The 15,756-nt window shown below is 36.8% G+C and overlaps 2 protein-coding genes and 1 long non-coding RNA gene across 5 annotated transcripts; 2 read left to right on the plus strand and 1 right to left on the minus strand.

Annotated features, from left to right (window-relative positions):
- Window positions 1–931: 931 nt before the first annotated feature.
- Window positions 932–8,997, plus strand: LOC122305290 (cytochrome P450 94A1-like). The gene is made up of 2 exons (XM_043117699.1): window positions 932–1,071; window positions 7,319–8,997. Exons 1-2 carry the CDS (start codon window positions 992–994, stop codon window positions 8,781–8,783), a joined length of 1,545 nt encoding a protein of 514 aa, XP_042973633.1. The 5' UTR covers window positions 932–991; the 3' UTR covers window positions 8,784–8,997.
- Window positions 8,998–9,912: 915 nt separating this feature from the next.
- LOC122305292 lies at window positions 9,913–11,288 on the minus strand. Of its 3 annotated transcripts, none has more exons than XR_006241073.1 (3): window positions 10,896–11,288; window positions 10,372–10,779; window positions 9,913–10,274 (listed from the first exon to the last, which is right to left on the minus strand). It is a non-coding gene; the product is annotated as an uncharacterized LOC122305292 (long non-coding RNA). The 3 variants fall into 3 exon arrangements; XR_006241072.1 differs by having other exon boundaries at window positions 10,372–10,805; XR_006241071.1 differs by having other exon boundaries at window positions 10,372–11,288.
- A 765-nt stretch (window positions 11,289–12,053) lies between these two features.
- On the plus strand, window positions 12,054–13,763 carry LOC122305293 (cytochrome P450 94A2-like). Its single transcript, XM_043117701.1, has one exon. The coding sequence runs from the start codon at window positions 12,131–12,133 to the stop codon at window positions 13,682–13,684; it is 1,554 nt and encodes a 517-aa protein (XP_042973635.1). The 5' UTR covers window positions 12,054–12,130; the 3' UTR covers window positions 13,685–13,763.
- The last annotated feature ends 1,993 nt before the right edge of the window (window positions 13,764–15,756 follow it).

Consider the following 15,756-nt stretch of genomic DNA (forward strand, 5'->3'; position numbering starts at 1 on the left):
ATTAAAATTTTATAAAATTCATCAAAACTCAAATATTGTAGGATCATCCACCTTTGATTTACCCATAGCGAGAATTATATTTTGTGACTATTCTATATATTTACCCTTTTTGAGACAATTCTCGCAATAATAATTGGGTTGAATTTATCTATAACAATTGCATGTGGATTTGTTTTATGCCACTATTTGGCTAGTTCTGACCTGTCAGGGTTTCAATGTTATAACAATGTTCTATGGTTCAAGAGATCTTTTAAAGCCCTCTTAGATCAAATCTTGCTTCCCTTCCTCAGTAATGATTAATGAAGGTTCACCACAATGTCAACGTGGACACTTTAAAGTAGCTCATTTTCTCTAAGGATCCCAAAATCTGTCAAAGAAATCATAATTTTCTTACCAATTATACAGTTATTGGGCTTTACTTCATCGTTCTGCATGCTAAATTCATAATCATCAGATAGTTAGATAATGGAATTATGCCTCATGCCATTACTCGGTAACATATGTACTCAGAAATCTCTATGACAATTAACAATAATTGCAAGTCCTAGAAAAAAAAAGAATAACAATAGTTGCAACCTTGCATATATTCCTAATCCCCAATGTTAGGTTTCAAACTAATAAAATTGGTTAGCATATTCAAAGCACATGGAGTTGAAATATTGGAACCAATGTTAGGGCCTGACGCAGGGCCTGACGCAGGGCCTTGGACCTCCAAACTTGATCAAAACATATTATAATGCATGAAAAAGGTTTCAAAATCTGACATAAAATATAATAAAATATATAACTCACCATTCTACAGTAGTGAAGTAAGCGGGGTTAGACTTAAGCAACCGATACATTTTATATTTATTTATTTTTTTAAAAATAATTACTACAAATATCATTATTTTTCTTATAAATGCCCAATCTTCAAACATATACTGTGGTATCCAAAACGAAAAACACGAAAAGGGTAGCCGAAGAAAACTTTGCCAAAGATCGATCAGCCATGGAGTCGCTCCAATTCCTGGCCTTTGTTTCTCTGACTGTTCTTCTTCCCTTGCTTTCATTCTTCTTCCTCACCAGAACATCAAAACCCCAAAAACAATCTTCACCTTCCCCAAGTACCATTACTACCCAGTTCCCAAAATCCTACCCTTTAATCGGTTCTACCTTTGCAATGTACGCCAACCGAGAACGACGTATGCAATGGATGACTGACATTCTGAAAAGCTCACCCTCCGCCACCTTCTCTCTCCACCTATCCTTCGCCAGCTACGAGGTCATCACGGCCAACCCTGCCGTCGTCCAGCATATCCTCAAGACCAAATTCCATAACTACGGCAAGGGAGACAATTACCACCGCGTCCTCAAAGACTTGCTCGGCTTCGGCATCTTCAACGTGGACGGCGAGTCCTGGAAGTTTCAGAGACAAATCTCCAGCCATGAGTTCAACACCAAGTCCCTACGCATGTTCGTCGAGACCGTCGTCGACACCGAACTCTCTGACCGCCTCATCCCCATCCTATCCTCGGCTGCCGCCAAAACCGGAACTGTCCTAGACTTCCAGGATATTCTTCAGCGGTTCGCCTTCGACAATATATGCAAAATCGCTTTTGGGTTCGACCCTGCCTACTTGTTGCCCTCTCTTCCAAAAGCCAAATTCGCCGAAGCTTTTGAGGAAGGCGTCAAGATCAGCACCGAGAGGTTCCTTGCGGTATTCCCCCTCTGGAAAATCAAGAAGCTGTTAAATATTGGGTCCGAGAAACGTCTGAGAATCGCAGTATCCGAAATTCGAGAATACGCCACAAAGATTATAAGAGAAAAGAAGCACGAGCTCTGCGAGAAGGCCTCTCTCGATTCAGCCGACCTCTTGTCAAGATTCTTGAGCTCCGGCCAGTCGGACGAGAACTTCGTGACGGACGTAGTGATAAGCTTCATACTTGCCGGGCGTGACACTACATCGTCGGCTTTGACATGGTATTTCTGGCTACTTTCCAAGAACCCACGTGTTGAGGCTGAGGTTCTGAAGGAAATCAGAGAAAAATCCGAATCTCCTATTTTTGACGAAGTCAAAGACATGGTGTACACCCACGCTTCTTTGTGCGAAAGCATGCGGCTATACCCTCCCGTCGCTGTAGACATGAAGGAGGCTGCCATCGACGACATTTTGCCGGATGGGACGGTGGTGAAGAAAGGAATGACAGTGACGTACCACCAGTACGCCATGGGAAGGATGGAGACGCTGTGGGGTTCGGACTGGGCAGAGTTTAAGCCGGAGCGATGGCTGGAGAAGAGCGAGGAGGAGGAGGAGAAGCATTGGAGGTTCGTAGGAAGGGACGCATACACATACACAGTGTTCCAGGCGGGGCCGAGGATTTGTCTGGGGAAGGAGATGGCATTCATGCAGATGAAGAGGTTGGTTGCGGGGATTCTAAGGAGGTTCAAGGTGGTGCCGGTAATGGAAGAAGGTTTTGAGCCGGTGTTTGTACCGTACTTGACTTCCAAAATGAAAGGTGGGCTTCCGGTGAGGATTGTTGAGAGGGATATTGATGCGAAAGAGTGACATGCATGCACCCAAACATGCCTTTGATAATCTCATGTACTACAAATATTTTAGTGTGTTTTTTAATATCCTTATGTTTAATTCTTAGAATATTAATTTTGTTTGATGTAATTATAGAATCTTTCCATTTGAATAATTATTTTTCTACAGAAATCTTTCGAATGTATTATGAATAATTTAAAAACAAAAAATGAGATGAGGTGTAGCAAACTTGTACGACGAACATTCCATTTCCTCTTTTTGGCCATCGCGCATGGTTTTCGATTCTGCAGCTGCTTTACTAGGTGACAAGTAAAGACGCGCATGAATCGTGGGGGGTTGTCTATAGAGTCTGTACCGTACCTTACGGCTTACACTTACAGCATTCGCTTTATATAAGAATATAGCAAGCGAGAGATGTATCAAACCGCCAACGGACGATATATGCTTCTGTTTGTTTGTACACTTAGTATTCAAGAGGCATAGATTACAAATATTCATAGTATCTAGAATTCAAGAGGCAAATTTCAAAAACATGACCATCCAAAAGTGCTCACTGCTAGTAGATCATGAAGGAGCTAGTTTAGTAACTTATGGCCATCAACCATAGGATTTCAAATGAAAATCTCAAGAGGAGGTTTTTCATTGGACAATTCTTCGAGTCTGTTGATAATATTTTGGGCCAAACTACCATATGCTTTGGAGACTGCAGAATTTGACGCTACTACAACTATAGGAATACCTTCATTAAAACCTTTCCTAATCTCTAATTCCAATGGTATCTGAATAGTTAGATGCAAACTAATTAGAACAGATTAACATGATTATATATAGTGAGGAGCAATTGTGATCATCAACTATGTCGAGTAACTACATTCTATCAAATAGGGGTGGGTAGTGGGGGTGCTGCCTCCATCCGCCCCACTCCCACATGGGCAGGTAGCACCTCTACCATCAAATATATTTTCATTCGTGAAGAAAATATTAAAATTTTATAAAATTCATTAAAACTCAAATATTGTAGGATCATCCACCTTTGATTTACCCATAGCGAGAATTATATTTTGTGACTATTCTATATATTTACCCTTTTTGAGACAATTCTCGCAATAATAATTGGGTTGAATTTATCTATAACAATTGCATGTGGATTTGTTTTATGCCACTATTTGGCTAGTTCTGACCTGTCAGGGTTTCAATTTTATAACAATGTTCTATGGTTCAAGAGATCTTTTAAAGCCCTCTTAGATCAAATCTTGCTTCCCTTCCTCAGTAATGATTAATGAAGGTTCACCACAATGTCAACGTGGACACTTTAAAGTAGCTCATTTTCTCTAAGGATCCCAAAATCTGTCAAAGAAATCATAATTTTCCTACCAATTATACGGTTATTGGGCTTTACTTCATCGTTCTGCATGCTAATTTCATAATCATCAGATAGTTAGATAATGCAATTATGCCTCATGCCATTACTCGGTAACATATGTACTCAGAAGTCTCTATGACAATTAACAATAATTGCAAGTCCTAGAAAAAAAAAAAAAGAATAACAATAGTTGCAACCATTGGCATTCCTAATCCCCAATGTTAGGTCTCAAATTGATTAAATTGGTTAGCATATTCAAAGCACATGAAGTTGAAATATTGGAACCAATAGCTCTTGATGCAGGGCCTGACGCAGGGCGTTTGACCTCCAAACTTGATCGAAACATATTATAATGCATGAAATAGGTTTCAAATTCTCACATGAAATATAATAAATAATTCAATTTTTTAAAATTTTAAAAATAAAATAATATTAATTCCTTTCGACGGAAAAAATGACACTACAAGAAAAATGGTCTTTTACGACCAATTTAATGAAACGAAAAGACTATTAGCAACCAAAATTGGTTGCTAATAGTCTTTTCGTTGCATTAAATTGGTCGTAAAAGACCATTTTTCTTGTAGTGTGATAGAGAAAAATGAAAACTGTAAGATAAATAACTTACAATGAAAGACCTTAAAAACCCCTTCTCTTGTAAACCAAATGTAGAGCCTCCAGAAGACTATAAAAGAATGTACTTGCAGCTCTTAATTTTGAACTAAAAAATACCGAAGATTGGATCTTTATTGTCTTTGGAGGTTTTATTTAGGGTTTAGGTCGAGTTCACTAAAATCATATATATAAACATCTTAATTCAAACTATTTTATTATTTTTTATAAATCATCTCATTACGATTTATAATTATTCACCTTATTTATATGTAATCAAACGAGCCATAATTAAGCAAATTGCTTGCCAGTAATCGAAAAACGAAAGAAATAGTGCCTGATGAAATTTCTTATGTTAGTAGGTATAAGTAATAACATAAGTTTCTAAAACGAATAAGATATTTTTCCTTTTTTCAATTGCAAGATAACTCTTGCAATACGTACGGCAAGCTAGATTGCTTTGTACCCTTGATATCTTGTTTATGTATTCATAGATACATCCAACAAAAGAGCCTACGTATGAAATTCAAACTACGTTATAAAATACTCCTCATTTCAAGTCCGATTGGATCCATATTTCTTGATGATCATACTATAAAAACTATTAATTACTTCTTCAAGAACTTATGAGGTTCCTGTACATCATCATTTATACATGAAATCTTATTTTGATTTTCATATTTGTAACAAATTGATTTATCAGAGTACTGTAAAACGGGTGATTTCTTTTCAATTTAATGTTCTTCTTCTTCTTCTCAAGACTGCATGCATGCAACATCCATCCCTATTATATATAGAAAAATTAACTAGTACTTACGTTGTTATTATATTATAATATATATATATACAGATAATAATAATGTTTCTGCTTATAAAGATTATTATAGATCAAAGGCAATTCCAAATATTTTCCCATGCATGCGGAATAGAATTCGCACGTGTGACGTACTACCCACGTCTTTCTACCAACCGTCTTGATCTACTATTCTCAATTCATTTTGATTGACAAAATACCTTGCTTCTGCATGTGTTCATATCTGATAATGATATATCATTGATTCCTTGAATCGATTTGCATGTTTTTATATTTGGGTATGAATGGACGTGTCTGAACATATATGATGAATTAAGCTTCTAAAATGGGAAGAACATTCGTTCTGAGAATAATCCATCCTTCTAGAAAAAAGAGGATTTCTCCTGTTCTAAGTTGGGAATCCAGTTCATGAAATTTAGAAATATGATATAGATAATGGACCTTTGAATTTTCTTGTGGGAGTGGTACCTACCAAAACTTGTTACCCATTAATCAATAATATTTCTGGAAATTGGATGTGAACATAGTTAAACTAGCTAGTGAGGCCTATTAACAATGATACAATCGCAAGGTAGAAGATGAAGTAACATAGTTGAACATGCGTTGAGTGATGAGCATGATGAGCAACCGAAAGCAAAAAGAATGGGAAATTAATTTGTAATTTTTTTATTGTATTGATTTGCCTTGTATAGTCACTATTTATAATATAGGGAATCAAATAACTGAATAAAAGAAAATAATTATAATATGTATTTATAGCTTAATATTTACGAGTCACTATCTTGATACCACGTTTAGTCTGGTGGCCTTCCAGGTAGTTGATGATTTGCTTCCTTCATGGTCAATAAGGCCAGCTAAAACTGGGTACATGAGCAACAAATCCATCATTTTCTTTATGAATTAGATAAAAAGGTACAAGACTTTCATTTCGCAAGGATGGACGAAAATATGTATACGAGACTTGGACGTCACCCAATATTAGTTTTAGGATCCTTCTGCAGTCACCGTTAAGAGCTCCCGCTTGGTTTAGAAATTTTTTTTTTAGTAATTTTTTTTCATATCATTTTTTAATATTTTTAAATATTTTTTAAAAAATAAAAAAAATTTATAATAATATTAAACAAATTTTTTTTTTAATTATTAAGAAAATAAAATAAAATAAAATACTGGGAGCGAGCGGCTGGGGATCCAGTATTTTCCTTAGTTTTTATCTGGTGGGACCAAGTTAGGAATGGACACGAAAAACACGGTGATCGTGTTGGACCAAAAGATTTTAAAAATAAAAGAACATTGACCATTAATCTATATATTTTTGAGTCATACAAACGGTAAAAAGTTAGATGAGAATATTCTAAACAGTGTTAAATTTGAAAATATTGTTTTTTTTAAAAAAAAAATTTGAAAAATTTGTAATAATTAGATAATAATTAAAATAAAATATCAAAGATCTGAAATAAAAAATATTTTAAATTTTAGTGATGTTTAAAAAAATATTAAATTTTTGAAATAACAACTTATTTTATGTCCAAACAAATCCTTAATCGAACGTTCCCATAAGCTTCGCCTTCAAGAATAATGAAGAGTCGGGACACTTTAATCCAATAGCACTCTGATTTGCTTGGCCTTCAACATCCTTGGACAAGGGAAAAAGAATGGATGGTTCCGTGTTCGCACGAGGTGGAGGTTTCGGTGGCTTAAGTCTAACCCCGCTTACCTCACTTCTGAAAAATGGTGAGCTATATTATAAAAAAGTTAATTTTTTTATATATATTTTATATATATTTATTTTTTTAAAAATAATTACCACAAATATCATTTTTTTTTTCTTATAAATGCCCAATCTTCAAACATATACTGTGGTATCCAAAACGAAAAACACGAAAAGGGTAGCCGAAGAAAACTTTGCCAAAGATCGATCAGCCATGGAGTCGCTCCAATTCCTGGCCTTTGTTTCTCTGACTGTTCTTCTTCCCTTGCTTTCATTCTTCTTCCTCACCAGAACATCAAAACAATCTTCACCTTCCCCCAGTACCATTACTACCCAGTTCCCAAAATCCTACCCTTTAATCGGTTCTACCTTTGCAGTGTACGCCAACCGAGAACGACGTATGCAATGGATGACTGATATTCTGAAAAGCTCACCCTCCGCCACCTTCTTTCTCCACCGATCCTTCGCCAGCTACGAGGTCATCACGGCCAACCCTGCCGTCGTCCAGCATATCCTCAAGACCAAATTCCATAACTACGGCAAGGGAGACAATTTCCACCGCGTCCTCAAAGACTTGCTCGGCTTCGGCATCTTCAACGTGGACGGCGAGTCCTGGAAGTTTCAGAGACAAATCTCCAGCCATGAGTTCAACACCAAGTCTCTACGCAAGTTCGTCGAGACCGTCATCGACACCGAACTCTGTGACCGCCTCATCCCCATCCTATCCTCGGCTGCCGCCAAAACCGGAACTGTCCTAGACTTCCAGGATATTCTTCAGCGGTTCGCCTTCGACAATATATGCAAAATCGCTTTTGGGTTCGACCCTGCCTACTTGTTGCCCTCTCTTCCAAAAGCCAAATTCGCCGAAGCTTTTGAGGAAGGCGTCAAGATCAGCACCGAGAGGTTCCTTGCGGTATTCCCCCTCTGGAAAATCAAGAAGCTGTTAAATATTGGGTCCGAGAAACGTCTGAGAATCGCAGTATCGGAAATTCGAGAATACGCCACAAAGATTATAAGAGAAAAGAAGCACGAGCTCGGCGAGAAGGCCTCGCTCGATTCAGCCGACCTCTTGTCAAGATTCTTGAGCTCCGGCCATTCGGACGAGAACTTCGTGACGGACATAGTGATAAGCTTCATACTTGCCGGGCGTGACACTACCTCGTCGGCTTTGACATGGTATTTCTGGCTACTTTCCAAGAACCCACGTGTTGAGGCTGAGGTTCTGAAGGAAATCAGAGAAAAATCCGAATCTCCTATTTTTGACGAAGTCAAAGACATGGTGTACACCCACGCTTCTTTGTGCGAAAGCATGCGGCTATACCCGCCCGTCGCTGTAGACATGAAGGAGGCCGCCATCGACGACATTTTGCCGGACGGGACGGTGGTGAAGAAAGGAATGACAGTGACGTACCACCAATACGCCATGGGAAGGATGGAGACGCTGTGGGGTGCGGACTGGGCAGAGTTTAAGCCGGAGCGATGGCTGGAGAAGAGCGAGGAGGAGGAGAAGCATTGGAGGTTCGTAGGAAGGGACGCATACACATACACAGTGTTCCAGGCGGGGCCGAGGATTTGTCTGGGTAAGGAGATGGCATTCATGCAGATGAAGAGGTTGGTTGCAGGGATTCTAAGGAGGTTCAAGGTGGTGCCGGTAATGGAAGAAGGTTTTGTGCCGGTGTTTGTACCGTACTTGACTTCCAAAATGAAAGGTGGGCTTCCGGTGAGGATTGTTGAGAGGGATATTGATGCGGAAGAGTGACATGCATGCACCCAAACATGCCTTGATAATCTCATGTACTACAAATATTTTAGTGTGTTTTTTAATATCCCCATGTTTAATTCTTAGAATATTAATTTGTTTGATGTAATTATAGAATCTTTCCATTTGAATCATAATTTTTCTACAGAAATCTTCGAATGTATTATGATTAATTTAAAAACATAGTAATTATCAAAAAATGAGATGAGGTGTAGCAAACTTGTACGACGAACATTCCATGTGCTCTTTTTTGCCATCGTGCATGGTTTTCGATTCTGCAGCTGCTTTACTAGGTGACAAGTAAAAAACGCGCACGAATCGTGGGGGGTTGTCTGTTGACTCTGAACCTTACACTTACAGCATTCGCATTATATTATGTAATGGAAAATTTTAATTACTAGCATAACTGTGTATTAATATGTATACTAATTGAATGTGATTGGTCAAAAAATTGATTTAATTGAAATCAATATTAATTTAAATTTTAAATATGAAGGAATCAATATTGATATGCAGATTAGTACGCGACTTTGTTTGTACGTAACAAAACTCTTATGTAAAAGGAAAACTCTGAATACAGTCGGTTTGGGGGATGAACGGCGCACCAACCATCCACCTGGATGGTAAATAAAACGGTTCGTTTCATTTTATGATAGCGCTGGCTGAGTACGCGAGCAGGAAGTGTCATGGACCGGAGTTGCTGAATCTTTCTGATAATGCACTTTCGGGAAGATACATCAAAATCTCACTCCTTTGCAGAATCTGACTATTATTTCTTTAAGGAGTAATTACTTTTCTGGTAGTGTTCTAAGTGGTTTAAACTCGGTTGAAGTTTTAGATTTGTCTTCAAATATGCTTAACGGTTCTTTGCCTCTTGGTTTTGGTGGACGTAATTTGCGCTACTTGAACCTCTCTCACAATAAGATATATGTTGTGCCTCTAACCTGTCCGAAAATCACACAAAACAATTTTAAAGTAATTCAATAAATTGCTTACGTCCACTGGAGCCTCTTTTATAGAATTTGTACAAGATTTATAAAAATCTATAAATTCTCAATTCTTTTATGTCCCTCTTTCTCTTTCTTTTCTCTCTTCTCCACTGCCTTCTCTGCAGATCAGAACTCTCATATTTATAGAAGGAGTTCTCCTCAACTGCTGAATACGGTGCAGCAAATTTCTGCTAAAATTATGGGATGGATGCCTAACAAAAACAAAGCACCAAACGGTACCTACCAAAACAATGCACCTTACGGTGCATGTGCAACTCATGCCACTTGGGTGGCTTTCAACAATATAATTCCACCAGAGTTCTCAGAACAAATACCGCAAAATTATACAATCGATCTCTCACTCAACATTCTCAAACCAAAAAATGCGGCAACGAAGTAAGAAAAGAAAGTAGAAGCGAGCATCAAACACGACGCGGTTCGCATAAACCCCATGGCTTGGTCCTGCCTCGGCGAAGAGACTTCAGAAGCAACCAACTTTAACCTATATGAAACCAAAGCACTTCAATCAATGATTCTCAATCAAATCAAACTCAAGATAAAAGAAATGAAAGCCAAAACCAATCAGAATCGGCACAAACCAAGGTAGTCTTGCCGCACAGAATGCCAACAAAAGGAGGGAGAGTAATAAATCACGTATGGAGTAAACTGCAATACACACAAGGTGCTTGATGAAATGACGCAACTAGAGAGGAAAATTTTCCTTTGTATTCTTGTATATTTCCAACCTACTGTTCATTACATTTGTGTGCTATTTATATCCAAAAACTATTCAAAGAATCAATTCAGATTTACACAAGGATTGAAAATGATATTCTAGACCTAGGACACTTGGAGCTCTTTCATTGGTTCTCTTGAAGATGCTTTTGGCAGAAGCTCTGTTGTAGCCGTTGTGCATGAGTTCTTTGTTTGCTTCTGGTTGTGGTCTGTGCTGTCTGGTACAGCAGTGTTGGTTTGTGCCTTGCCATGCGCACTACCATGGATCGTGGCTGCAGAGTGCCAGAGTGTGTTATTGCTTCAACAGAGAGCAAGCGTAGAGATTTAGAGAAAGAAATGAAGAAGCAGATAGTAAAATGGAAGTTTTAATTGTAGAAAAAATTCTAACCACCGAGACGAAGTGAGATCTTTGATAACGTGATAGAGACGTTTACAAGGCCTCGGCATATATGCTGGGAGCCAGCGGGGCGAGCATTGTTTAGAAGGCGGTAATTGAGGATGGGACTGCGTTGGCAGTGAGAAAGATGGGAGAGAGCGGGTTTGAGAGGATGAGGGGTTTTGGGGGAGGGGATTTGGGAAGCTGATGCCTTTTTTTTTTTTTTTTTTTTTTTAATAAATAAAAATGGTTCTGACAACAGCAGTCGACATCGGATTGGTACGCGGTTTCATCCACCAACTCGTCTGTACCTACCTAGACATATTGCTATTTTTAACGTAAGCGTGATACTCGTGATTGATCATCTTTTAAGCTGGGAAAAGATTCCTATCTAGTTTGAAATTTCTTTTTTAAAAAAATGCTCTGTTTTCTTTTTTAAAAAAAAATTAAATAATTATTCAAACTGACTTACACACGTGCATGGATAAAAACAAAAAATTTTATTATATATAAATATATAAACACATATTAATCTATATATTAATATTGATTTTTTTATATTTAAAATTTAAATTAATATTTTTTTTAATAAAATTTACTTTTTGACCAATCACATTACGCATAATTATAATTATAACTATATTTTTCTAAAAACAAAAAAGCATGCATTCTTCATAGCCAATCATTCCTTCAACTTTTATTACTAAACAAACAACTCGTTCAGCCAGGCTGAATATTATAAGGCAGATTAATTTCTTTTATCACAACTGCTACCTCGTGTTATCTTAAAAAGCCTCTTTAACTCTCTCTCTTGAATTTAAAATAGCAAAGCAACCGATCCACTCCACGTTCTTCTCACAATACGAGCTATTCTAAATGGAACTCAAAACTAGTACCAAATAAATCATTTCCAAGACCAAAGTAGGTAGAAATCAATTAAGTAAAACAAAAATTCAAATAGGCACCTATACGAGAAATGTAGACCAAAATTTTATAAAAATAAATTTATAAATTGGTATAATAAATCGTGTTAATAAATTTTTTTATTATAAAATAAATTCAACATATACCAAATTTGTATAATCCGATTTTAATGTGCAGTACGCGACTTTATTTTGTACCAAAACTCTTATCACCCTCCTACCATATTATAAATAAGACATTCTCGGTCCTAACCTTCAAACACAAAACACGAAAAGGATCAACAAAAGGTATCCGAAGAAAACTTTACCAAATATCGATCAGCAATGGAGTCGCTCCAATTCCTGGCCTTTGTTTCTCTGGCTATTCTTCTTCCCTTGCTTTCATTCTTCTTCCTCACCAGAACATCAAAACCCCAAAAAAAATCTCCACCTTCCACCAGTACCATTACTACCCAGCTCCCAAAATCCTACCCTTTAATCGGTTCTTTCTTTGCAGTGTACGCAAACCAAGAACGACGCATGCAATGGATAACGGACATTCTGAAAAGCACACCCTCCGCCACCTTCGTTCTCCGCCGATCCTTCGCCAGCTACCAGGTCAACACGGCCAACCCGGCCGTCGTCCAGCATATCCTCAAGACCGAATTTCATAACTACGGCAAGGGAGGCAATTTCCACCGAGTCCTCAAAGATTTGCTCGGCTTCGGCATCTTCAACGTGGACGGCGAGTCCTGGAAGTTTCAGAGACAAGTCTCCAGCCATGAGTTCAACACTAAGTCTCTACGTAAGTTCGTCGAGACCGTCGTCGACACCGAACTCTCTGACCGCCTCATCCCCATCCTATCCTCGGCTGCCGCCAAAACCGGAACTGTCCTAGACTTCCAGGATATTCTTCAGCGGTTCGCCTTCGACAATATATGCAAAATCGCTTTTGGGTTCGACCCTGCCTACTTGTTGCCGTCTCTTCAAAAAGCCAAGTTCGCGGAAGCTTTTGAGGAAAGCGTCAAGATCAGCACCGAGAGGTTCATTTCGCTAATCCCCCTGGTCTGGAAAATCAAGAAGCTGTTAAATATTGGGTCCGAGAAACGTCTAAGAATCGCAGTATCAGAAGTTCGAGAATTCGCCACCAAGATTATAAGAGAAAAGAAGCACGAACTCGGCGAGAAGGCCTCGCTCGATTCCATCGACCTCTTGTCAAGATTCTTGAGATCCGGCCATGTGGACGAGAACTTCGTGACGGACATAGTGATAAGCTTCATACTTGCAGGGCGTGACACTACCTCGTCGGCTTTGACATGGTATTTCTGGCTACTTTCCAAGAACCCACGTGTTGAGGTTGAGGTTCTGAAGGAAATCAGAGAAAAATCCGAATCTCCTATTTATGATGAAGTCAAAGACATGGTGTACACCCACGCCTCTTTGTGCGAATGCATGCGGCTATACCCGCCCGTCGCTGCAGACACGAAGGAGGCCGCCATCGACGACATTTTGCCGGACGGGACGGTGGTGAAGAAAGGAATGAGGGTAACGTACCACCAATATGCCATGGGAAGGATGGAGACGCTGTGGGGTTCGGACTGGGCAGAGTTTAAGCCGGAGCGATGGCTGGAGAAGAGCGAGGAGGAGGAGCAGCATTGGAGGTTCGTAGGAAGGGATGCATACACATACACAGTGTTCCAGGCGGGGCCGAGGATTTGTTTGGGGAAGGAGATGGCATTCCTGCAGATGAAGAGGTTGGTTGCGGGAATTCTAAGGAGGTTCAAGGTGGTGCCGGTGATGGAAGAAGGGTTTGAGCCGGGGTTTGTATCGTACTTGACTTCCAAAATGAAAGGTGGGCTTCCGGTGAAGATTGTTGAGAGGGATGATGCGAAAGACTGATCTGCATGCATCCAAACATGCGTGTTATGCTTTGAAAGTTTTAATATTTTAATATTATTATTATTTTGAGATATGAAAATTTTAAATTGTTTATTATATTTTATACGAAGATTTGAGAAAGTTGTAATGATGAAATAAAAATTTTATATTTAAGATAAGAAATCTTTATGGCCAAACCATAATAAGAGCATCTACATTGTTTTATGCAAATACATATACAAAATCATATTTTTTGAAGATTTAATTTGCCATACAAGTAAAATTTTCACATTAATTTATATAAATTTGAGATAAAATAATAATAAAATATTATCATTTTATTATTATTTTTTACCTATTTTTTTTATAGAGTTTGTAATTTTTATGTATTAGTATTAGGTTAATACATGCAATTAGCACACAATATATGTACTCAGAATCTGTATGAGAGAGGTACAAGGGTTTGATCTTCAAATATGTAAAATATTTGAGTAAAATGTTTTTTAGATTGTAAATAAGTAAAATATGTAAAGGTAAAATATATAGAAAGAGAATGTGAGGAGTGAAAAAAAAATATGTTTTGAAGAGTAAATAGTAGCTATTCAAATATGTAAATGTATTACTTATAGCTATGTAAATATTTAAAGATATATAATCTAATGTAAATGAATATAGGCTCATATTATACAAATATAACTTTGTATATGTATATATATTGATCAATGTGGATGTTTTATCATCTACTACAATTTATATATTAATATATTTTTTAATGAGTTTTATCACATATAAATAATTTTATATATTAATCTGTATATTGATATCAATACCGTTTGATTTTCAAAATTCAAATTCATATTATTTTTATTAAAATTTAACTTTACTACTAATCGCATTAAATCGATACCAGTATAAGTGCGCAGCTGATGACCAAAGTTTTCCTTTTTTAATATTCCTATGTTTAATTCTTAGTATATTAATTTTTTTGATTTAATGAGGTGTACGGAACTTAAAATTCACGTGCTCTTTTCTCCCGTCGGGTTTTCGATTCTGCTGCTTCGAAAAGTGACAAGTAAAAGATTGACATGAATCGTGGGGGTTGTCTGTAGACTACATTAAAGCATTCGCTATTATATATATACTAGTAAATGTAACGTGTTTGCCTAGTGGGGGGGGATAATTTATACTATAACATAAAGTTTGATTATTAATAAAATAAATATTAACAAAAATAAATCTAAGAATTCTTGTTGGAGCAAAAAATTATAAATGTTAAGTTTTATGTTTTTGATAAAATAAATTGTGAATTATACTGATGCATATAAATAGTAGATCAGGAATTTCTAAAGTGATCAAAATTTACTTAAATCACTTCAAGCAAATCAAACATAATATACTTATGTCCAAAAAAATTTTCTTTGAAAGTTGATGCAAAAAATAATATAGATAAAATAGAATTCAAATTTATTCAAAAGTGGATTAACAACAACTAAATGCAATTAATAACACCCACAATATCTTCTATATATAAAAAGTGTGTATGAAACGGAAAATCTTGTTTTAACGGTTTTTCTTGTTTTTCCGTTAAAGTTAACACCGTTTATTTTAACGGTTTGACATATAAAATGAAGACATAAATATTGAGAGAGATAACATTCAATGTTGTTATATGATTTATTAATCACAATAATAATAATACTTAATAGTTTATATAATAATAAGTAATTAAAGATTAATTATTATATTTTTCTCATTTTTCTTAACATATACACGTGTATTAGGTGCATAAGACGTAAATTCCTAAATATAATATACGTGTATTATACGTTTCATTAACTCAGATTATTGAATATTTCAAATTTAAAAATCTCATATAATATATAATATAAGTGTGTTTAATCAAAGTGCTTTTTCTTTTCCCATGGTAGTAGGAAGTAACTTCCGATAAGTCATATTCCACACGTAGGCTTGCTATGATGGGTACGTGACAAAGGTCGTGATCCTTGAGTTAATTAAGAAAGAGTAAATTCGACTAACAACTTCAAAATATATTTTAGGATTTATATATATGCTATATATAGAAAATATTATAC

Source organism: Carya illinoinensis, chromosome 3 (assembly GCF_018687715.1).
Source record: "Carya illinoinensis cultivar Pawnee chromosome 3, C.illinoinensisPawnee_v1, whole genome shotgun sequence".
Lineage (NCBI taxonomy): Eukaryota > Viridiplantae > Streptophyta > Magnoliopsida > Fagales > Juglandaceae > Carya > Carya illinoinensis.

What these genes read in the sequence shown, in the direction of transcription:
- LOC122305290 (XM_043117699.1), top strand. Translation starts at nt 992, where the DNA reads ATGGAGTCGCTCCAATTCCTGGCCTTTGTTTCTCTGACTGTTCTTCTT. An exon ending in TTCTTCTTCCTCACCAGAAC is followed by an intron (nt 1,072 to 7,318) that starts ATCAAAACCCCA and finishes CCTCACCAGAAC; the next exon opens with ATCAAAACAATCTTCACCTT.
- LOC122305293 (XM_043117701.1), top strand. Translation starts at nt 12,131, where the DNA reads ATGGAGTCGCTCCAATTCCTGGCCTTTGTTTCTCTGGCTATTCTTCTT.